A 23,328-nucleotide genomic window follows, 5' to 3' on the forward strand; every position below is an offset into this window, starting at 1 on the left:
CTTGACACAGCCTCTCTTCTGGCTTGTCTCTGTCTCAATAGCAGAAGCAGGGGTGCAGGTCCCTCCTGCCCCACAACTTGCTTTACAAATGGAGGTTCAGGAAGAAGGAAGGTGAGAGAGAGCTTAAATTCCTGGCCTGAGAATCTCAGTCTCCTCTTTCCATTATAACCTCACCCTACAGCTTGGGACTTGAGATACAACTATTTCTGGAGTAAATAAAGGCTGAAGGCAGTGCCCAGTCCTTTTGCTAGCTGGGTGGTATTTTTTATTTATTTTTTGGGGGTACATAAATGCTTTTATACCGACTGATGTTCTGTTGGCTGTTTTTCTGCTCAGGTTGCTGCCTGCCAGGGTATTCTTAATGTCAGGGCTCCAGAGGCTGCCACCCTCCCCCTCTTCTACCATTTCCTAATCCAGAGTGTTTCTTCTTATTCCCTGAGCTCAGTCCCCTACTGCAAGTGGGCATCACAACAATGCAGGGGAGATTGAAGATTGTGCCTGCTGTGTCTTAGTCGCGCACCATAACTTCTGGAGTATGCCATAGGACTGAGGTCACACCTTCCTCTGCCCAACACAGAAACCAGCCCCTGCACTCAGCAATGCTTTATTGGTAGAAGCTGAGCACACTGAGCAGCCTGCAGGCTCCAGAGGACGATTATGGTTAGCTAGAGACTGGGACTGTGTCTTGCAGTCACAGGCAGGAGTCAGGGACAGGCTGGGAAAGAGAAGAAAGTGGCCGGAAAGCCCTGAGATGACTCTTAATGCCTGGGCCTCAAGACCTTGCTTGGCTCACAAATCCTGGCATGTGGAGCTGAAGCGTGACCTGATACCTAAGAGTCTTCCAAGGCAGGAGGATTCACTGCTGTGGGTGTCACTCCCAGCCAACGAACCAGCCAGCAAAAACATCAGCAGGGTACGGTTGCTTCCAGGGGAGAAGGGAGTCTTGTTCGTCTTCCCAGGTCCCCTTGTTTCCAAGGGCAGAGACTTGGGATGGACTCCTGTGGAAAGAGCAGAAGTAAAGAACTCACTGGGCATCCAGAAATGGAACTTTTAGGGTGCTGATGGCAAAGCTGAGGCTAACTGGCTACTTCCTAACCACCTCCCAGAGACCTAGGCCCTGATGTTAACTATCAGTCCAGAAGCTACCCCTCTCGAAAGTCCTAGGGAAGGGTGTCCTGCCCCAAGTGACAAGTTCTGTTTGTTCTGCTTAGGGGCCTCAAAGGTCACAGTTATCCCATATCCAGGGGAGACTGGGAGGGCTTGGCCAGCCCAGGGCTGCTGGAGGAGGGCCTCCCCTTACCTGCAGAAGCCTCACCGGCCTCGCCAGGCTGACAGGTTCAACCTGGGGATGTGGCTGCAGCTCACAAAACCACGGGGGTAGATGTTGGCCCTGAATATGTTCCTTGAAACAGTGGTGATACCAGTATTGTCACATATAATTCGAGACAAGGAAATCCGTCTCAGGGCCTTGCGCTGTCGCTTGGTGAAAACACCTCGTTTCTGCCACCAGAACCTACCAAGACAGTCAAGCTGTGGGTCAAGGCTGGGGAGGAAAACATAGGAGCACTTGCAGTATCAGGTACTTTATGTGTGTTATTTCATTCAAGTCTCACAAAATTCCTAAAATTAGGTATTATCCCTATTTTATGAATGAAGAAACCAGTTCAGGGGTCAAGTAAAATTATATAGTTAGAGGCCCGGGATGGACTTTGGTAAACACCGGGATGGATTTTGGTAAACACCAAATCCCAATAAGAAGGCAGGTCATAAGCCACAAGCTTACTGTATGGAAGCCAAATTTAACTTTTTTTTTTTTAATTTTATGTTTGTGTAGAAGAACTGGGGTGTAGGCCACAGGTATAGGGGTGGTGGTGAGAGGATTCATCAGAGACAGTGGGGGACAGAATAGCCGCATCCACTGAAATACACTGCTGAGGGGCATGTGGGCCAGACAGGATAGGTCTGCTGTAGGAGTCAGCAGACTGTGTGGGTCAGTAACCTGGCTGGGCATCAAATTTAGGCCGTAGAGTTAATAGTGCTGAGGCTTAACCCTTACACTACCAGGGAGGCCCCAGGTTTAGCCTTTTTGGATCATATTATCTGGGAACCATGAGCCTGGGATAGCAAGACTGACAAGTCTAGCTCAGGTTAAATGTGTTAAATGTTAAATGTCAGCCTTGCCAAGGCAGTGGTCTCTCTGGCCAAGTTCTCCAGGGAGGACCCTGGTCTTAGATCCTGTGAGCTTAGAAGAATGAAGCTAAAAAGAGCACTTTTGCCGTTATTGAGTCTTGACACGCTAGTGCTTCTCTGTCCTGCCCCGGGGTCACTCACCTGTCTCCACTTCGGACTTTTCTAAACTGGTGCTCAAAAAGACAAGCTAGAAGAGGCCCCACTCGGGCCCCTGGCAATAAAGGCTCTGCAATGGCCCCAACCCAGATGTCAATGTTGTCAGGTGTCCCGTACAGATTCAGGAACTTCCTTGCCAAATTATGGTTTCTCAGGACTTGACTGAGCTGTGCCAGATTCCGGGGCTGGGAAAGCCCACAGAAGCGCCTCCAAGCATTGTACCCTGGAGGAGAAGGGGAAAAAGCAGTTCAGTCTTGTCCCTGTTGACTTCCCATTAGCTCCTGTCCATAGTGTTCCTGGTGGAGAACCATGTGGTCAAGCAACATTGGCTAAAACAAGCTCCCTGCTGACAGACGAGGCCCTGAACCTTCCAAAGAGCAAACCACTGCCTTCCAGTGACCATGAGAGTGGACAGCTGTGCTTTCTGTGCAGCAAATCAAGCAGCGGGTCCCCTAACAACTCATCACCACAATGACATGACTATATTACAATTAGGTACCAATAAGACAGTACTCAGAACATAAAAGACTCTTCAGATTTGTAGAATGAACAAACCAATGAGCAAACAAGAAATAAAAAGTGACTCAAAAAAAGGACACATGCTGTATTTATGTGAAAGATCCAGAATAAGCAAATATATAGAGACAGAAAATAGATTAGTGAAAATAAGGGGGTTGCAATTGTATGGGGAATATAAAAATAAAATTAAAAAGAAAAGAAAATAGGTAAGTGGGTATCAGGGACAAGGATTCCTTTGTTTATGATAAAAATGTTGTGATTGATGCACAACTCTAGATATACTAAAATCATTGAATTGTATACTTTATATGGGTGAATTTTATGGTATGTTCATTGCAGCTCAAGAAAGCTTTTTTTTTTTTTTTAAAGATTTATTTATTTATACAAGAACAGGTGCTCATGACAGCTGAGAGCTGTGGGTGCCCCCTGCTGGAGAACTGAGTTTGCTCCTCACCCAGTTGGCACATAGTGAGTTTCTGTTCCCCCATTACTTGTTCCATCCCAGCTGGCCTAGAAATATTTTTCTTGCAGCGTCTTCTAATCCCTACCCAAGTCTGGCACAGGCCAGATGTGCAGGAGGGTGAGAGGATCCACCAGAGACAGAGCGGGGAACAGAACAGGCAGACTGATGAAATACACTGCTGAGGGGAGCAGCGGGTACGACAGGAGAGGTCTGCCACACCATGTGGGACCCCCGCCGGCCAGTGGGGATCAAGCCGGCGCTGCTGAGGCCGTGGACAGCCTCACAGTGCAGTGCTCAACCGCCTGCGTCACCAGGTGAGGCCCTCAATAAAGTTTTTTAAAAATATTTTTTTACCTATTCAAGAAACTTCTAGAGACCAGCCATAATGACTCGTTGGCTGTTAGGAATCCACAGTAGGACCAAGCCACACAATGTGTTGGAAGCCACCAATAGCTTTACTCTACCCCAAAGAAACACCAGCCCACCATCGTCCATTGATCTCTAGCTCACACATACCATTCACCAGATGAACAAAGGGAAACCAGAGTTTTAAAGTTTATCATTACAAAGCACTGTTCCATGAATATCCCACAGGATCCTCCCAACATCTCTGTGAGGTACTTTGTAATCCCCATGTCACCAGTGGCTGTCTATTGAACTTGACTTTTCCAGGGTTACTCTACTATTAAATAGAGTTCAAACCCCGTCTTCCAAATTCTAAATTTGGTCTTGGGCTTGGGTAGGGATTAGAAGACGCTGCAAGAAAAATATTTCTAGGCCAGCTGGGATGGAACAAGTAATGGGGGAACAGAAACTCACTATGTGCCAACTGGGTGAGGAGCAACCTCAGTTCTCCAGCAGGGGGCACCCACAGCTCTCAGCTGTCATGAGCACTTGGTGAAAGACCCTCAGGCTCTTCAGTGCCTGCTGTGTGACACACACAGACACACACACACACACCCCCAGAAGCCTGGGAGAAGAGGCGGCCAGTCTGCTCACCTGGGAGGCCATGGTCCCGACTGCGTTGCATGTTGAGAGATGCCAGGTCCAGCCCGATCCTTTTCACTTGCTGGAAGAGTCTGTCCCGGAGCTCATCCACTAACATGGAATCCTGACGGTTCAGCTTGGCAGGGGTGGCCATGAGGCCTCGGATGATGGGGTCGATGCCACCTGGTGGCAAAAATGTAAGCAGCACAGGTTAGGCCAGCCTCTGGGAAGCCTCTCAGGTCATCCCATGATGCCACAGTAGCTCAGAGCTAGACATGCCAGTGGCTTCTATAATAGAATCAGGAAAGAGGTCAGGTGGACATGAAGGGAGCTGGAACTGACAGGGAAAGGGGTGACCCCCCACAGCTAATAGAAGCTGTGGAAGGCAAACTCCATAGGCCCACAAACTGTCAGTCTGACAGTGTCCTCTCCTTTTAGGGTAGAGGAGGCTGGGGACTGAGGGTCTTAGCACCTGTCTTGTTGTCACTGTCCTGAGGAGATGATTAGTAGTGGCCTGAGCAACAGCCTGTCATTCTGGCAATAAGATTAACCCAACTGGGGGAGGGTGTGACCCGCATTCCATTCCCATCAGCCTCAGGGAAACCTGGTCACCTTCATGCACAACCCTCCAGGTGGCAAAGAAGACAGAGCTAAGTGGGACGTGTGAATTGGGTGCTAAGGCCCTGAACTGGTTGTCCAAACGTAACATGAAGGGCTGGAGCATGGTGTGGCCAAAGCGGAAGGCCAGAGTGAAGACGTTGGCCACACGGGGGTCCACATTGGAGTTATAGCCCCTGTAGGGCCCCAGGGCTCTCCTGGCACGGGCCTTGCCCAGAACTAGAGGTAGATAGTCTCGGTAGGTGATGATCTGGAAGAGAAGACATGAAAGGAACATTACTTACTTGTAGCCACCCACCCCATCCCCCTTGCATGGACTTTCACTTATTGAAGGGCCAGCAGACATAGTCTTTTCTGTCATCATGTCAAGTGTGGCAACATTAATTTCCAAATGATTGATGAGATACTGAAGTTCAAAGGGACTGAATGAAACAGTCCTACAGTTAATGGCAGAATGGGAGTAGAGGTCAGTTATCACCCCCTAATCACTAGCTGTCTTGAAGCACCTATCCTAGGATATAGGGAAGGAGGGCACCACTTCCCCAGATTGCTTCTCATGCCGATTGTCTCATTCCTCAGATCATCTACCAGGGGACCCAGGGCTCCCCACCTGGACCATGGCCCCCACGATCTTCCGAGCCTCCTGGTGCAACTTGTTTCCACTCCACCGGGGATTCAGGCGTTTCAGCGCAGCAGCCAGCCGGTTGTGTTCTCGCACAAAGAGGGTATGCACGGCAGTCAGCATGGGAGTTTCAGTTGATCGGAAGTCACCTTGAAAACCCCACGGTCAGAGTCACTACAGGCTTCCCAGAGAGATAGCTCTCTGCTGGGGCGACCAGAGCTCTGAGGAATAGAGAGAAGTGGTGGGACTTTGTGACTGGAACCTTCATCTCAGCGGACCTCCATCTCCTCAGCTGGGCTGTGGGCGCCACTGATGGCCACACCCCAGCCCAACACAGCGGGCCGGGAGGTGGGGACAGCAGGGCCATGGGGCTTTAAATGACTGGAACAGGGTTGGGCTTGATGGGAAAGTGCAGGGTCTTGAGCAGGAAAATCTTTGCCTAGTGCTTTGCCTCTACCTGATGAGCAGATCCGCAGCTGGTGGAGGGGCCAGACTGATTCAGATTGTGAGTCCACCTGTCCTGTGAACTTCGCCATGTGTACATTCTCTATGGAGGGCTGGACCTTTCCCCAGCTTTGGGCTTGATATCAAGCTACTCTCCCGGGGAGCACAGGGAAAGAGAAAGAAAGAGGAGCCCACTCCTGCAGCCAGGCCTTCTCCTAGAGGCCCGCAAGGAAAGACAATTCCTCAAGGTGGGCCTCATCTACAATCACTTACTGGCTTTGAATGAAACCCTTGTTGACAAGGTCTGACTTAATCCACTCCTCAGTAGACCACATGAGAAGGTGTGTGTGCTCTTGCCAGCGCGAAGAAATACATGATCCTCAGACCAGGGGCCTGAAGCCGACTCCTTGCAAAGACAGGCAGTGTGGAGAGGAAAGTGCACAGACCCCACCACGACACCAACGTGAGTCCCTGCCATGACTCCGCCATCTGCAACTCTGTACCCTGGAGCTCATTAGTTATGTCCCTGAACCTCAGAGCCTCATGTGTGAAACGGGGGTGACAATAATTCCCTCCTTTCAGACCTGCTCTAAGGACTAGAGATGCACGTTTAGATATCTGAAATAACCAGAAATGATGATCCTCAACATTATAACCAGCACACCAGACCAAGACCCCCAAGGAGAGTGCAAATTATGTATTCAGAAGATGGGACCAGGTCAGTAACTAGCTACAGTGGGGGGCAGGGATGGGAATTTAAAACCCCATATAACCCAGAGAAGGAAAAAAAAAATAGATGGAAGTAAGGCTGCTTTCAGGTCATTAAGAGGCATGACAGTGTGAGAGACAGCTTATTCTCTGAGGTGCAGCAGTGTGAGCAAGAGCAATGGGTAGACCCTGGATGAAAACGAGGGTGCACTTTCTAGCGGTGTGCAGGCCCTGTTGGGGTTGGAGAGGAGCACGCACAGGCGGTGAGTCGCTGATCACTGGAAAGAGCCCAGCGGACAGTGGCTGGGCACACACAGGGCATCTGTAAGGGACCTCCTTCCAACTTACTGACTCAGTGATGACTCTGCACCAAGCAAGGGACACACTACGGCGAGGTGGGAACCCTAGTACCCCGGCGGCATTCCACGTGGCCCCCGGCCCAGTCCCCAGCAACTATCAGGGGAAGACCCCCCTCTCCCCAGGCTGACCTGCCAGGAAGCAGGGGATGTTCACGGAGCGGTTGGTGAGGAGGCAGGGGTCATTCCGCAGGCTGTCGAAGGGCAGCAGGGCGCGGCCGTGGTCGTGGAAGCGCGTGTTGACCGCCAGCAGCCCCCGCTGGTTGGACCGGTTGCGCAGCCGCCGGCCCAGCGAGATGTCGCTGCCATACACCATGCTGGCGTCCAGGAAGGAGGTGATCGAGTTGATCTGATTGCGGACTTGATTTCTGTTCCGTGGGCACGAGGGTGCGGAGCGGAAGAAGGGGATGCAGTCCCGTTGGTTCTTGATGCGGGGGTCATTGGGCGGGATCTGAGATAGAAGGGGAGCCCATGAGGCAGCAGCCCCAGGAGGAGGAGCAAGCTCGCTCCTCTTGGTCCTCACCCCACCTGCTTCAAAACCGTGCTCAAAAGTCCCCTCCTTGGTTCCTAGCCAGTGAGTGTCCTTAGCACTTTAGGTCAGAGACTCACGAGAGATTGGAACTGGATGCGGTCTGAGAGCCTCATTTTACACATGGCAAAGCTGAGGCTCCCAGAGGGGTAGTGAAGACAGGTTTAGGCGGAGAGGAGAGATTAGAACCGGGTTCTGACCTTAGCCCTATGCTCCTTTAATTTCATTCAATGCCACAGACATTTCTTAAGGGCTTTTCTGTGCTGGGTACTTTAGAGACTCACAGTCAACAAATTCCAGGACAAAAATTGCAGGAAACTGGCAATTCAGGGATATCAGACACACACATGAGTAACATCTAAATTGAGGTGGCATGTGCTATGCTCCTCTAAAAGCCAAAAGCTATAGGTCATGGGATGATGTGGGAAGGTTCCCGGGAGGAGGAGGTGCGCTTGCACCCTAGCTTCAGGAATGGGTCAGGTTGCAATTGGCAGGAAGGTCGCCCTGCCTATTAAGGGTGTATGGATGGGTGGACGTGTGTCTCCCATCTCCCCTGCACATCCTCTTGTCTTCCACAGTGTTCCACACCATCCTTGCTTCAGCCTGAGCGAGCGCATACTCTCACATACCATTGAGGAATTGGTGAGAGCTGCAGGCCCTTGAGCCACCCGAGAAAGGAGAGAAGGGCCAGAGATAAGAGACCCTAAAGGTTTCCAAGAGCAGAGGGCTGGGGGCTTCCCCTGTGGAGTCAAAACCAAAGGTCAAGGCCAGTCTCAATGCCTTCCTGCTCCCTGAGGCCTGTGCTGGACCTCCTGGTTCCCACCTGTGCCCCTAAAACATGAACTGCAGGGGGGTGCATGCCAGGCTGTGCATCTTGTCTCTGTCTGACACTCCAGTTTCACAGACAGCTCCTAAGTATGGTGCTCTAGCCTGCTAGGTCTCCCTCCCCCATATCTCAGTCAGGAAATAGGCTCCAGAGGCTGGCCGAGGGTACCTTGATGGGGAAGCAGGGGGGCAGCTGAGCACAAGTCTTCTCACAGTCAATGCCCGCAGTGAAGGCCACTGTGGCTGGGGACGTGGGGGTGAAGTCCAAGTCATGGTCGATGAACTGGCCCCATTGCATGAACATGAGGGCCCGGCCCCGGTCGGAGGCCAGCCTCTCCCTGGGGAAGCGCACGATCTGGTTGGAGACTGCCCGGACCTGGTAGGGAGACAGGTCATTAGGAGATGTGGGATCTCTGATGCTGCCCGGTGTCTGCACCAGCCCTGGACTTGGGGGTCACCAGGTCACTCTCGCTGGAGTTAACAGAGTCTCTTCTCTCCTGCCCTCCCTTCCCCGTCCCTACTTTGTCCCATGTCCTGTGTGACTGTCATTTCTAGAAGGGTGACCTCTGACCTGACTCTGAGGATTCCAGGAGTAAAGAGAAGGGTGGAGGCTGGGTGGGTTGAGTCCAACCCCACTAGCTTGTCCAGAGACATAAACAGATCAAAGTGATAGATTAATTTGTAAACTAATTGATCGTTAGATGGTAGAACTGATGACAGCTGCATGGACTGGTTGCTAGGTGATAGATAATAAACATAGAATTGAAATTGAGATAGGTGGAAAGATCCACGGGAAAAAAATGAATAAGCAGATGCTGATAGATAATAGATTGTCATCATTAAAGTATTTATATTGCCGAATAGAAAATTGATGAATTGATAAATGTAAAATCGTTTAGCTCAATAGATATAAAGTATATAATTCTTTAGCAAGATATTTTGACACAAACTCTTTCAGAAAATGACAGTAGTAGATCACATCTTATATGGCTGTGTAAAGCAAGCATTTTCTTTAATATTCACATCCACTCTAGAGGGTTTTTTTTTTAAAGAGAGAATGTGTTTTGTTTTGTTTTTTAAAGATTCATTTTTATACAAGAACCGGGGTACAGGCCAGATGTGCAGGCGGGTGAGAGGATTCACCAGAGACAGAGCGGGGAACAGAACAGGCAGACTGACTAAATACACTGCTGGGGGAGCAGCGGGAGAGACAGGAGAGGTCTGCCATGCCATGTGGAATTCTGGGCGGCTGGCTGGGATCCAACGCGCCCTGCAGAGGATGCGGACAGCTTCGCAGTGCTGCGCTCAACCGCCTGCGCCAGCAGGGAGGCCCACTAGGGGGAGTTATTACCGCCATTTTACAGCCAGAAGACTGAAACTCAGCTCTGTTACTTGACCATCGACACCCTGCTAGTGGATTTAAGCCTGGATTCGAGCCCTGCCTGGCTGACTTGGATCTATACATTTAATCCCTGTGTTTGGAAGAGGTGGAGCTTCCTCCAGAGACCCTCAACCCCAACTCACAAGAGGGAGGAGGAAGCCGTTGCGCCTCCTGCCTGGAGTCCAGCCGAAAGGGCGCGACAGCCGGTCCTCATACTCTGCAGGCAGCCAGCGGGCCAGGGCCTGGTTGGAGGCCCCCAGCCAGGGTCTCCTCCTGCAGCAGTGGGTGGGCCAGGGTCAGCAGGGTTCAGAACCCAGAGACCCCAAAGTATGGAGGAAGGGGGTGGGTGAGGGAAGAAGGCACCCTTAGGGCAGGCGCAGCCCCTGGCACCCACCTGTTGTTGCATCTCCCGGTGATGGTGCGATATTTGGCACTGCACTTCTCCACCTGGTCCTGGCGAGCACAGCCACTGGCCTGGGACAGCAGCTGCAGCTGGGGTTCTGTCAGCACATCTGGGGTGGGACAGGAGGGCAGGATCCTGGGTCTAGGGGCCTACCTCTTTCCTGAACTCGTATGAACTTTCATACCTCCTATCCCTTTACCCTCTTCCCAAGCCTGTGCATCCTGCCCCCCACTCCTGGCTTCCTCTACTCCTGGGTCAGGGCAGGCCCTGGGGCCTCTGTGGGGAGTGCGATACCAGTAACATTGAAGGTTCCTGATGCCTGGAGTTGTAATTTCTCCTCCAGCAGCCCCAAGGCCACATGCATATAATCGGCAGCCTGAACCACTGTCCTGGTGGCTGCTGCTGGTTGCTTGAAGTAGGACAGGAGATCCATGGGGCTGGCGGATCCACTGCGCAGGCGCTGCCTGAAGCTGCCAGAAGTGAGAGTTGGATAAAGAAGGACACCCACCTAAGGCCTCAACCTAAGGCGGACAGTCAGGACCATATAAGCAGGCAAGGATGGCAGACCCTCTACCAACAGGACACTGCTCCATGATGCCCACCCCCCTCACTGGCTCCCTCAGCCGCCCCCCAGGGCCCAGACCCAGACCTACCTCCTCTGAGTCTGATTGTAGGCAGTGTCCACCAGCAACTTGGCCTCTGCTATACAGTCCTGAAGGACTGTGGTCTCCACTGCCTGGGGGGAGGCTGTTCAGAGGAAAGGGCAGGCAGTCAGGGTCCAGGGGAGCTGTAGGGGCCCCCTCATCCAAGTGTTCCCCCTGCTCAGCTATCTGAGCGACTATTACTATTACCTGGGGCAGTGCCCTCACATGGCCGGGCCAGGATGAGTGAGGCTACAAGCCCTGTCAGGGCCAGGGACAGCGTCATCTCTGCAGCGGGGGACCAGGCACAGTGGGGTCCCAACCACAATGGGGTCCCAGCCGCAGCGGGGCCCACCGTTCACTCCAGCCACCAGCACCCGGTGGCGTCCCTGCTCCCTTGTCACTCGAGGATGCCCAGCTGACCGCTCACCTCTTCCTGTTTTTCTCTAGAAATAGCTGGGAAGCAGCCCTTATATCCCACAAGGGTGGGCCCCTGAAGCCCAGCCTCTTGAGGCGGAGCTCTGGAACTTCCCTTTATTTCAGGGCAGTTGTAAGACTGAACCCCCCGCCCCACCCACCCCTCACCAACCTGCAGAGGTCCTTCCTCCTGCCCATGCACCCTGGCCCACCCCAGCCTCCTTGCTGCGGAGCTCACTGATGTATCCCCAGCACAGAGCAGCTCCTGGAACTCAGGCTTCGCTCCCGACTGTCTGCTGGGACTGAGAAACCGTGTGCCTCAAGAGGTTGGGGCCTGGTCCTAACTACTCGTGTGGTCTCGGTCAAGTCGCTTCCCTCCGCTGGGTCTCAGTTTCTACATCCCTAAAATGGGACTTGGGCCAGATGATTAGAAAGGCTCCTCTCCTCCCCAGCAGGGTGGAACCGGGGTCTGCCTTACAATTGTTTCTCTTCATGCCCCCAGCACCAGGCTAGGCAGTTGGGTGCTCAGAATGCGTGTTGAGTGAATGACCGATGCAGGCTCTATGACTTGACCCCCCTCCCCTTATTCCTTAACCCTATCAACTCTCCCCAGTGTGCCGGAGATGCCTGAGTCTGGGCCTGGAAGTGAAGATGATGCGGCGACCTCATGGAGCCATTTGCGGACACAGTGAGATGTCACGGGTGACGCAGCCGCAGAACAATGGCAGCAGGATCCTGCCTTGGGCTTAGTGCCTCTCCACATGTCCTTCGACACCTGTTGTAGTGGGTTCGTGCTGAATATCTGGTATAAATTCTGACATCCTGTCGGGCTGGTGAGCAGTCACTTCCTTAGAGTCCAGCGGTCTCAGGCCGATGTGGCCTTGAATCTGACTCTGTCACTACCTGTGCAACCTCAGCTGAGGCTCCATTTCCACACTTACGGGCAGAGCACCCCTGCATTTCCCTCCACTGGATGTGCTACACTTCGTATCCCCTGCTTCAAGCCCCTGCTGCTATGCTCATCTCTCCATACACAGTTCCAGAATCTCCCTGCCACGCCTTGCCACCCGCCTGTCTTCGCCCCGTCTTCCAGTGGACGTCCCCATAGAGCAGACCTTGTGCCTGTTCTGCGCATCCTTGTCTGCTGTCCTCTCACCCTGAGCCTCCCTCATCTCTGCCCCAACGCCCTCCCAAGCCCCCACTTCCCACACCAATGCCACCGCGGCAGTTGCTCTTGAAACAGCCCCTTTCACAAGCTCCAGCTGCAGGTCTGGGCCCTGCTCTTCCTATCTCCTTATCTTCGGCGGGGGGGTGGGGAGGGTGGGGGGGGCAGGGGAGGAGCTGCTCTCCTGTGACATGGGGCCCTAGATGGAGGGCCACTCTGCAGCCCTGAAAGCACACTGGGTTCCTTGCAGCTGACCCCGGAGCGACTTTGGACAAATCATACCACTCTCTGGACCTCAGTTGGGGAGGTCCGGCCCCTGGCTCTCCGAGCCCCACCCCTCCTCACATGGGAATGGGCATGCCAGCTGCCAGCACCAGGGCTGCTGGAAACCATGAAGTGACAGTGATGGGGGGAGAGGTCCTTGAGGGGCTCGCCAGTATGGAAGCTGACCCCTCTCTGGCTGTGACCTTTATGATGGGGCAAGCCTGGCCATGCAGAGTCCTGCCAGCTCCTGCCAGGTCTCTCAGTGGTCAACTTTAACACCTGCCTTTCCTCTGTGGGCAGAGCCAGCCACATCCAGAGACCAAAGGAGAGACGTGGATGCGGCCACTGGCCCACACATTCCCCAAGGGCTGCTCATGACGCCCATCGGGACCTCATTGGAAGAATTTCGGATTTTCCTTGTAGTTAAGTGTTGACCAGTGGCAACCTAGAGTGTGATACTGGGAACATATTTTTTTGATGTCTTCTCCTCTACACAAAAAATTATTATACTTTCAGCAATACTCATTAAATGAAATAAATAATAATGGTTAGAAAGAAATGTGTGAAAGTTCTCTCTTATTAAATAAACTTGGTACATAGGGCCTCCCTGGTGGCGCAGGCAGTTGAGCGCCGCACTGTGAAGCTGTCTATAACCTCTGCAGCGTGGGTTCGATCCCGGCCGGCCAGTGAGAATCCCACATGGTGAAGCAGACCTCTCCTGTCTCTCCTGCTGCTCCCCTCAGCAGTGTATTCCGTCAGTCTGCCTGTTCTGTTCCCCACTCTGTCTCTGGTGAATCCTCTCACCCTCCTGCGTTTCTGGCCTGTACCCTGGTTCTTGTATAAATAAGTAAATCTTTAAAAAAAAAACAACTTGGTACATATAATCATGCCATTAAAAATATAAAAATAAAATATTACAATGTGAAAACTAAAAGGTTATGGATTAATACTTTTTAATTACATGCTTGTCCTTTAAATAAAGGGGGGAAACTGCCTATATATTGGTGGCTTTAATATATTTAATTTTATTGTAATTTCTTGTTTCATTTTTTAGTTTCAAATTTTAGTTACACAGTAAAAAATAAAAATAGAAGAAAAAATTTCAGTGTTAAAAGATGGGGTGAGGCAGGGGTTGGGGGGCCACGATGGCATAGAGCCTTAGGGTGGGCTCTATGTGCACCCCTTAGCCATTGCCATGCAAGGCTAAGAAGGCAGGAGTGGGTGCCACCCAAGGTCTTGAGGATGGACAGTCTACTGAGAATGGAGGCTTCCGCTGGGGACATCGGAGAGGGATGCCCCTCTGGTAGGGTGCTTGGGAAGGTCAGCTCCCTACAAGGCCTGTGTGAGCTCTTCCCTGCGTAGGTGGAGTCCAAGCTGCTGCTGAGGGTGAATTGAGCCCCTTACAGGTCTGGGACCTGGCTGGACCCCAGAGATGGGGTGTCATGCAGGAGGGCTCTTCCACCTGAAAAGGAAATGAGCAAAAGAAAAGTCCAAGACTGAGCCACACAGGAGGAAAAGATTTATAATGAGATCTATCACCCCAATCTTGGGGTGACAGGAGGAGAGGGGGCTGCTCAGAGACTGGGAATAGAAGGGCCAGAGGTAGGAGGAGGCATCCACAGGGAATACGCCCCTGCCAGGCCTGGCCCTCAGCAGCTCTCTCTCCCTCCTTGTTGAGCTGGGGATACGAGGCTTGGAGGACTTGTTGCTACCGGCCTTTCAGGCCATCCCCTTTGCTGACTCAAACTTCCCTGCAGCTTCTCCTAGGGAAAGGAACTCGTGGAGCTCAAAAAGGCTGGCTCCTGTCTATCTCCCCTCTTCGTCTCTCCTCAACTGCCCTCTAAACCCGCTGGCTTTCACCCTCCTAAAATGGGGCTAGCCTTACCTGCTCTGGGTCTCAACCACGAAGGCACTTTGTGCCTCGATGATCCAAGAATCAACTACTGACCTCCAGAGCCTTTCCTCACCTGCACCCCCTGGCCACAACTTGGGTGTCTGGGTCTTCCTGCTCCTCATTTTTATAACTGCACATCTGTCAGGACCTGGTGCTCTTGACCTGGGCATTGTTTTACCTACCAGGGATGTCTGGTCAGCCCCGATCAGTGAATATCCTTGCAGACCTGACCCTGCCAGACCGAGGCCCAGTGCCTGGACCCTGAAGGAGTCTTCCCTCCCTGGGATCATTGAGAGGCAAACCCAAGACCCCTCCTTTCTGCCCTCCCCTGGCCATCTCAAAACCTCAAGATTCTGCAACCACTTTCACAAGAACCGTCCGTCAGCCATGGTGGGGACACTGGCCACAGGCCTGATTGGATCTCTTTATCTGCAGGACTCCAACGGCCCCCGTGGAGCAGAGCTGAGGGCCTGCTCTTCCTCCCAGGCAGGAAGGGGCTCTGGTGAGCTCTTGAGAGACACACAGGTCCAGGCTAGCAGGTCCACTGAGGCAAGTGCCCATCCCCTTCCCTCTCCTTTGTCTTCACCTGCGCTTCACTCCTCCATCAGACTGAGAACTCCCAGGGTAGGGGCCAGAGAGAGACAGATCAAGGGCTTATAGGCAAAGCAGACCGAGTCAGAGACATGAGTAAGAGGGCTCAGTGGGGAAAGATACCCACAGGGCACTGCCCCTCGTGGGGTAACAGCAGCCCTCTGGGGCCGGTTCCAGTGAGAGGGCTGCAGCTGGCGGGGTGATTTATTCTTGGCATTTGCCAGTCCCCTGCCACGTTCTGTGTTTTACTACACTCACCTGAGTCTTCGCAACAAACTTATAAGGCAGGACCTGCCACCTGGGACCTGTTTTGATTTGATGTAGAGAGAAAACAATATGTCACAGTCCCAGGGCCAAGAAGATCTCAGCCTGGGTCCGCTTCTACTAGCCTCTAGCTTTACTCCTCCATCAGACTGAGAACTCCCAGGGCAGGGGGCAGGGGGAGGCAGATCAAGGGCTTATGGGTGAAGCAGACTGAGTCAGAGACATAATGAATAAGAGGGCTCACTGGGGCAAGATTCCCACAGGGCCCTGCCCCAATCTCCAAGGGCATGGATGTAGCCTGAAGCTGGAAATGTGCCATGGCCTGAGCAGGCCACGCTGATGGCCCCTAAGTGGGACTTGAGGGGAGTCTGCTAGGCCACATGGACTGCTCTGACTGCACCCCCCAACCTCTCCTGGTGAGTCTTCCATGGTGGTTGCCCCATTGGAGGGGAAGATGGAAGCCACCCTGGAGGACAGGGTGCAGGGAGGAGCAGAATAAGGGGTAAGGGCTGGGTCCCTGAGAGGGAAGCATCTACCCCACATCGGCCCCCTTGGACTGCACATTCTCACCACGGGAAAGGGCCCACATTGACCCATTTTGTATCCTGGCATCTCAATACATCTAGAAAGAGTACTGGGCATTAGGGTTATGGTAGTCACAAAACCAGGTATCCAACAGTGAAAAGACACAACACACAGTCCTCTGCAGGTCTGCAGGTGGACAAAACCCCAGGTAGATCCTTTCATAATTGCAAAAGGGAAATTCTACGCCTTCTACTATTAGGAGACTTGCCCAAGGTAATAGCTAGTGAGTGCAGAAACTTCAACTTGAATCCAGATCACCTTGCTCCAAGTCACATTCTTAACCCAGGGCACCAGGTTTTACCTCCATAACTCATCCTCAGCCTAGCAGCCATGACCTTTTTTTTTTTTTTTTTTTTAAACTGGGTTGCATTTTATGGGCATGATTTTTTTTTTCAATAAATTTTATTTTTATATTCCCCATACAATTGCAACCCCCTTATTTTGACCCCAATCCCTCCCCTCCCCGCCCCCCACCCCCCATAGAGTATCTCTGGTTCATAGTTTTTTTGTTGATTTTGATTTTCACTTTCTTATAGTTATTCATTTTCCTGGTCCTTTATTTAAGTTCTCTAGATTCCTGCTGTGAGTGAGACCATCCAGTATTTTTCTTTTTCTTTCTGGCTTATTTTGCTGAGCATGATCCCTTCCAGCTCCTTCCATGTTGCTGCAAATTGCATGAGTTTATCTTTTTTGAATGCTGAGTAATATTCCATGGTATATATGTACCACATCTTCTTGATCCAGTCATCTATTTTTGGGCATTTGGGTTGTTTCCAAAGCTTAGCTATCCAACATGACCTTTTTTGTTTATACATGCACTGGGTACAGTCGGAAGTGCGGGAGGGTGAGAGAATTCACCAGAGCCAGAGCGGGGAGCAGAGTAGGCAGAAGGACCGAAGTACACTGCTGAGGGGAGCAGTGGGCGGCAGGAGAGGTCTGCGCGCCATGTGGGACCCTCCTCCGGTGGCTGGGGAGCGGCCGGGGATCGAACCGGCGCCGCAGAGGCCGCGGGCAGCTTCGCAACCCAGCGCTCAACCGCTGCGCCACCGGGGAGGCCCTCCAACATGACCTTTTTAAAGAATAAATTAGATTCTGTCACCATCCCCATCTCCACCTAGACTCTCCCAAAGACTCTGATGACGCTTAGATTAAAATTCAAACTCTCTAATTTTCTGGCTCCTATCTACATCAATGGCAATTTAGAAGCATGTCCACAAATCCTTTGACAATCTTCATTCAAAAAATGGAGCTTAATTCCTCTCCCTTGAAAGTGGGCCAAACGTCATAGCTTGCTTCTGACTGATAGAATCTGGTAGAAGTGAGGCCACTGCCTTCTGAGGCTGGATGCAGGAAGGAGTCAACTTCACTGACCCTCAGGATGCTTGTGCAGGAATCCAGCTGCCATGCGGCGAGGATGTCAGGCCACATGGAGACACCAGTTAGCACCCAGGCACCCACACGATACTACATCAACAGCCACACTTGTGCCCGGAGTCTGTGGTTCAAGGTCCCCGTTTGCAGGCTCTTGTGTGGGTGTACAGGGCCTCCCTGCCACATTCTGTCCTGGAAGATGGAACTCCAGCTCAGCCTCCTGCCCCCCCCCACTGGCCTTTACCTCAGGGATCACCCCACAGTCGCGCTGCTGTGTTACTGCTGCCTGTGCAGACTCAGGGAGAGCACGCAGGGCTCTTTTTCTAACTGCTCACATCCTCCTCCCTCACAGGGAACCTGAGTCTTCTCCTGTCTCCAATGCTAATTCTCCCTCACTTTCTCAGGATCCCCTCTCTAACATACATCCCCTGTCCCCCCCCACACACATAACAGGCCTGCAGAGGCCAGGGTAACGGGGGCAATCTGCCTGGCAGGAAGGAGGATTTTAGCGGTCACGTGGTTTAGAGTGGCCCAGGCATGGCACTAGTAAAAAGCACGGCTAGTCACTTTTGCTATTGTTTCTAAATTCTCCACAGAGAAAGAACCTCCTTGTGGTGTGTATGCACCCCCCCGCCCTGTCACAGCTAAGCTCCTGCACCCATGAGCTGTAGATGTGGCTGGAGGTGGGTACCCGGCGGGCATCGTCCTGGGGTGCTCCAGTTCTCTTCCCTCCAGCTTTTGGTCTCAGCACCCCAGCTCCCACAGCAATCGCCCGGGCCCCTGCTGATCAGCCGCTTTGTCCTCAGCCTCCTGGCCTCTCTTTCTGTGGTTGAGCCAAAACAAAGTCAGTTTCCCTGAGAACCTAGGACTAAAGAAGACAAATTAGAATAGGAAGAGTGGAGTGCAGATACTCAATGGTTACTTGATTAGTGAATGAATTAAACCCTCAACATCTTCCTATAACTGATGGGCAGTTCCTTGTCTAGTGCCACATATTGGGTGTCCTGCTTGTTCCTTACTTGGAGGACAGGTCTAGCAAGTCTGTGTACTCACATGCTCCTTCTCTGGGAAGAAACATCCACAACTCCTGCTGAAGAGATGGACCTGAACAGTCAGGTGACATGACCTGTGTAGCCCTCAGCTACCTGGGACACATGGTCTACCCTCAGCCAATCACAGGACTTTGTCTCTGAAAGACAGAGAGCTGACTACGGAAAGCAGAATGGAAGGGTCAGGTCTGGGGCTGGAGGTCCCCATTCAAGACATGCAGGGGGACTTCATCAGCAGGGAGGGACAGGGGGAGAGAGGGACATCATCTGTGTCATTCCCTGCACTGACTCATTCCCATGATACCCAGCTCTACCTAACTTTAGGGAGACTTATGTCCATAAAATCAACCCCTATTTTTTTTAAGCTTGTTGGGGTCATAGCCACTCTAATCACAGCCAATTTCTTCTCTTCCACTCGACCACACAACCTGACCCCAAAGCCCCAGTTTGATAGTTGTGGAAACATAAAATGGGTAAATGGCAAAGATGCCCAGACAGAGGGAGAGCAAAGCTCATCAGTCACTTGGGTAAAAAACAAAAAATAGCTCTGATGAATATAAAGACTAAATTGGCAGAAATCAATGTTGGGAGAGACAGGGGAAAGCAGATACGATGGTAACGAAGTTAACAAACTGTTATAGATCACTTTCTATGCATGAAAGACTGCATTAGGAACCGAATGCATATTTACAAATATGAATGAGCAAAAAAAATAAATAAATGGATATTTCCATTCCTGTTTGCAAGAGGAATGAGTCTGAAAATGGGAGTGGGAAGCAAATAGCAGTCAGAGTCAGAGTCTTAGAGATATGACCCAATTTTTAGGGTCACTCTGCTATTTGTGTCACCTGTGGGTGCACGTCATGGTACCCCTAGAGTTTAGTCCTCACTCTCTCCATATTTCTCTCACTGCACTTAGGAATTTCTACCCTACTTGTAAACCAAACTCAAGTGATGAAAGAAAAATGTCAGGAATAGTAATACCAATATCCTTACATCAGCTTTGTGCTTTGCAAAATATTCTTACACAGCATTAATTTGAATCTTTTAAAAATGTGTGAGATTATTGGGACATATTGCTTCATGCCAGGTGGGTGAGGAAGATCCGTGAGACCAAGTGAGACCAGGTGGCTCATCCAGGGTCATCAGGTTGATAAGTTACAGATCAAGGGCTCACAATTTGGGGGGTAGGTCTCACACTTTGAATGAAGACCAAAAGGGGTGCCTGGGAGAGAAGTCACAACACCTAAAATAGGGCCTCCCTGGTGGTTCAAGGGGTTAAGTCTCAGCCTGATGCACCTATCCACAGTCACTGCAGCATGAGTTTGATCCCTAGCCAGGGAGCTACCCACATGGCACATCAGACCTCTCCTGTCTCACCAACTGCTCCCTTCAGTGGCGTATTTCAGTCAATCCTCCTGTTCTGTTTCCCCACTCCGTCTCTGGTGAATTCTCTCACCCCCACCCCACCCCACACCTCGGACCTACACCCCAGCTCTTGTATGTGTAAATTAAATAAATCATTTTTAAAAAGCAAACAAAAAAAACCCACGTAAAATAGAATTGCTCTTGCTGGAAAAAAAAAACTCTCCCTCCTCACAGGTGGCTTGTCCACCAGGAGAGGGAAGAACATGGTTTCCACAGCCCTGAAAACTTCTCATTGTTGTGGAGTTTAGAGCACTTTATCAAAAACCTGAGCCACTGGGAGGACCGGTTCTTGTTTCCTAAAAGTCAGAATAAGTTGCTTAATTTCAACACTCATTCACTTCTACAATGACCCTCACAACGTACCGATAAACAGATGCAGTGTCTCTTCACTTCACAAATGAAAAAAGGAGCCACAGTCACTCACTTCTACAAGCCAGCCGACGCCTCCCTAGTCTCTTCAATGCCGCCTGCATCTCCTGGTTCCGCAGGGTGTAGATCATGGGGTTGAGCATGGGGGTCATGACTGTGTGGCAGAGGGACACAGCCTTGTCCATGGAGAAGGGGGTGAAGGGCCGGGCATAGAGGTAAATGCTTGGAATGAAGATCATTGACACCACAATGATATGGGAAGTACAGGTGGAAACTGCCTTCCTCCTGGCCTGCTCTGAGTGTGCCCTGAGCATCACCAGGATGACGGAGTAGGAGACCAGGAGGAGGAAGAACCAGATGACATCCAGCATGCCACTGTTGGAAATTATGAGGAACTCCAGGATGGAAGTGTCTGTGCAGGCAAGTTTCAGCACTTGTGGAACATCACAGTAGAAGTTATCTAGGATGTTGGGGCCACAAAATGGCAGTGGGAGCAGCAGCACCAGTTGACTGATGGAGTGGATGAAGCCCCCCACCCACCCAGCCACCACCAGCCCCACACAGAGCTGAGTGTTCATGATGGTGACATAGTGGAGGGGCCGGGAGATGGCGACCAGGCGGTCATAAGCCATCACTGAGAGGAAGAAGACCATGGCACCTCCCAGAAAGTGGAAGAAGAAGAGCTGGGCCATGCAGCCCTGGTAGGAGATTGTCTTCTTCCCAGAGAGGAAGTCCACCAGCATCTTTGGGGCTGTGACCGAGGAGAAACAGAAGTCTATGATAGCCAGGTTTCTCAGCAGAAAGTACATGGGCGTGTGGAGCTTGGAGTCCAAGGTCACTGTGATCACTATTAGGAGATTTCCCACGACAGTGGTGGTGTAGACAAACAGGAACACAACAAACAGGAAAACCTGGAGCTCTGGAGTCTGTGAGAGACCCAGGAAGACAAATTCTGATACCCAAGTGAGGTTCCCTGGCTCCATGGTGTCCTCTCCATACACCTAAAGAAAATGAACCACAGACTTAAATGCATGAAGTCACTACTAGCCCTTCTAGAACTCTGGACCTCAGAACCAAGTTGTCCAGGTACCTAGAATGGACACCCTCATGTGTGGTCCATGGCAGAGCTGCTTATTCAGAGGCCCTCTCTCGGGGGAATTACAGTTGTGAGCTACGTTAATGTCATCCAGAGACAAGCAGCCTGCCTTTCAAAGAGTCAGTGGAACACTGCATAGTCTGACAAAACACTTGGAGTCTAGGACACCCTGAGCCAAATTTCAGATCTTCCATTTCCTTGAGCTTAGACTTTGAATAAGTCACTCAATCTCTTTGAATGCCAGCTTCCACATCTATAAGGTAGAAATAAAAACATTTTCTTTACAACACTTTCTGAGCACTTAAGGAAAATGACACATGTTAGTTTCTGTGGACAGAGCCTACAGTAGAAACCATTATCACGCTCATCTGTGTCCTCTCCTGCTCGAAAGACACCCTCCCTTCTCAGTCTCCAATAAATTTTTCTACCAATCATTCTTCATGCCACATTAACACATCATGAGCTTTCACGTATCTGTGCCTCCTCTGTAATTCAGCTGCCGGTCCCAGAAGCACGTATCTGGAAGTACAATGTCTGTGCCCTCAGCGCCCGAGCTTGCTCTTGCTCAGTGCTTACTAACCCCTGGCGTGACCTGCTGGGTAGGTGAACAGTTCCAGGGCTCACAAATCCACCAGAGGAGCCCTTGCCACAGCTGGTACCCAGAACATGCTGTTTCTCCCCGCCCCTCCATGAAGGTAGCCTCTTACTGGTTGAGGCCCCCCAGAGTATATGAAAAGGGGACAGACTATTTCATTAAATTAAGAAATGGAGGTGAATATATTGTTTTCAGGAGACTGTGAACTCTTCTGAAAGAACAACAATTTTAGAATATGATTTTGAATCCAAGGGTAGGAGAGAAGGGCTAAGTGAACAGCGCACACAGGCCTCAGTGTTACATTCATCTGTACCAGCTTCTCTCCTCAACCAAACATCTCAATTTCCCATCTGCAGTAACCCCAGAACTTCAACAGCAACTTTGACATGGCACACGCTCAATAAATGGTATCAAATTAGTGTGTTGAGAAGGTAATGGATCATATGGCCTTCACTCGGGGGAGAAATTTTAGGGGCTTTCCTCATCCCATGTTCCCTATGCCACAAGGCAAGTTCTGTGCTCGGTTGCTAAAATTACTGGTTTTCACACGCAAGGTAAAGAAGCAGTTTTCAACCGCACATTCCCCTTGAATATTTCCCAGTGCTCTCCTCACATTCTGGATCGACCCCCACTAAGGCGGTCTCTGTGAATGCCCCCACCTTCCAGTAGGTGTTTCCAACAACTTAGCTCCAGCTGACCTGCCAGCAGGATGGAAACTCACCTTCTTCAGCTTGAGTGGGAGAGAAGAGTCCAGGTCTTACATCCTGCTGGGGGTCTTCTCCAGACAGCCTCACGGTGTCCTGGTGCTTGCCCGCACCTCACTCACGCTGCTCACCGCGTGGCCCTGGGGCCCAGGAGATATCCTCAGGGAGAAATTACTGGTCTGGGCTTAGGAAGCAGCTGGTCCCCACTGGGGGTAAGGGAGCAGTGGGAGTTGTTAAAAAGTTTCCAAGTCTGCCCAAAATACTTAGTGATGAGAGGTCTGCCTTGGGGGCAAACCCCCACCAAGGACATTGAGAACTGTAGAGATAAGAAATATAGGATTAGGGGCCGCCCCGGTGGCGCAGTGGTTGAATGCTGGGTTGCAAAGCTGCCCGCAGCCTCTGCAGTGCTGGTTCGATCCCCGGCTGCTCCCCGGCCACCGGAGGAGGGTCCCACATGGCACGCAGACCTCTCCTGCTGCCCGCTGCTCCCCTCAGCAGTGTACTTCGGTCCTTCTGCCTGCTCTGCTCCCCGCTCTGGCTCTGGTGAATTCTCTCGCCCTCCTGCGCTTCTGACTGTACCCAGTGCTTGTATAAATAAATGAATAATAAATAAATAGATAAATAAATAAATCTTTAAAAAAAAAAGAAATATAGGATTAGCAGGTCAGAGAGTCTCCTGGGAGTTTTAGAAAGC

At 51.4% G+C, this 23,328-nt stretch overlaps 2 protein-coding genes across 2 annotated transcripts; both read right to left on the reverse strand.

The window, feature by feature from the left end:
- Positions 1–1,311: 1,311 nt before the first annotated feature.
- EPX (eosinophil peroxidase) lies at positions 1,312–11,128 on the reverse strand (the record flags this gene model as incomplete). The annotated part of the gene is made up of 12 exons (XM_084238828.1): positions 1,312–1,513; positions 2,332–2,569; positions 4,328–4,498; positions 4,928–5,183; positions 5,544–5,704; positions 7,196–7,514; positions 8,587–8,793; positions 9,942–10,071; positions 10,193–10,310; positions 10,496–10,671; positions 10,855–10,948; positions 11,053–11,128. The coding sequence occupies 12 exons, from the start codon at positions 11,126–11,128 to the stop codon at positions 1,312–1,314; spliced, it is 2,148 nt and encodes a 715-aa protein (XP_084094954.1).
- A 9,158-nt stretch (positions 11,129–20,286) lies between these two features.
- On the reverse strand, positions 20,287–21,222 carry OR4D2 (olfactory receptor family 4 subfamily D member 2; the record flags this gene model as incomplete). Its single annotated transcript, XM_084237241.1, has 1 exon — positions 20,287–21,222. The coding sequence occupies one exon, from the start codon at positions 21,220–21,222 to the stop codon at positions 20,287–20,289; it is 936 nt and encodes a 311-aa protein (XP_084093367.1).
- Between the last annotated feature and the right edge of the window lie 2,106 nt (positions 21,223–23,328).

Source organism: Talpa europaea, assembly GCF_964194135.1.
Source record: "Talpa europaea genome assembly, chromosome: 7".
Classification (NCBI taxonomy): domain Eukaryota; kingdom Metazoa; phylum Chordata; class Mammalia; order Eulipotyphla; family Talpidae; genus Talpa; species Talpa europaea.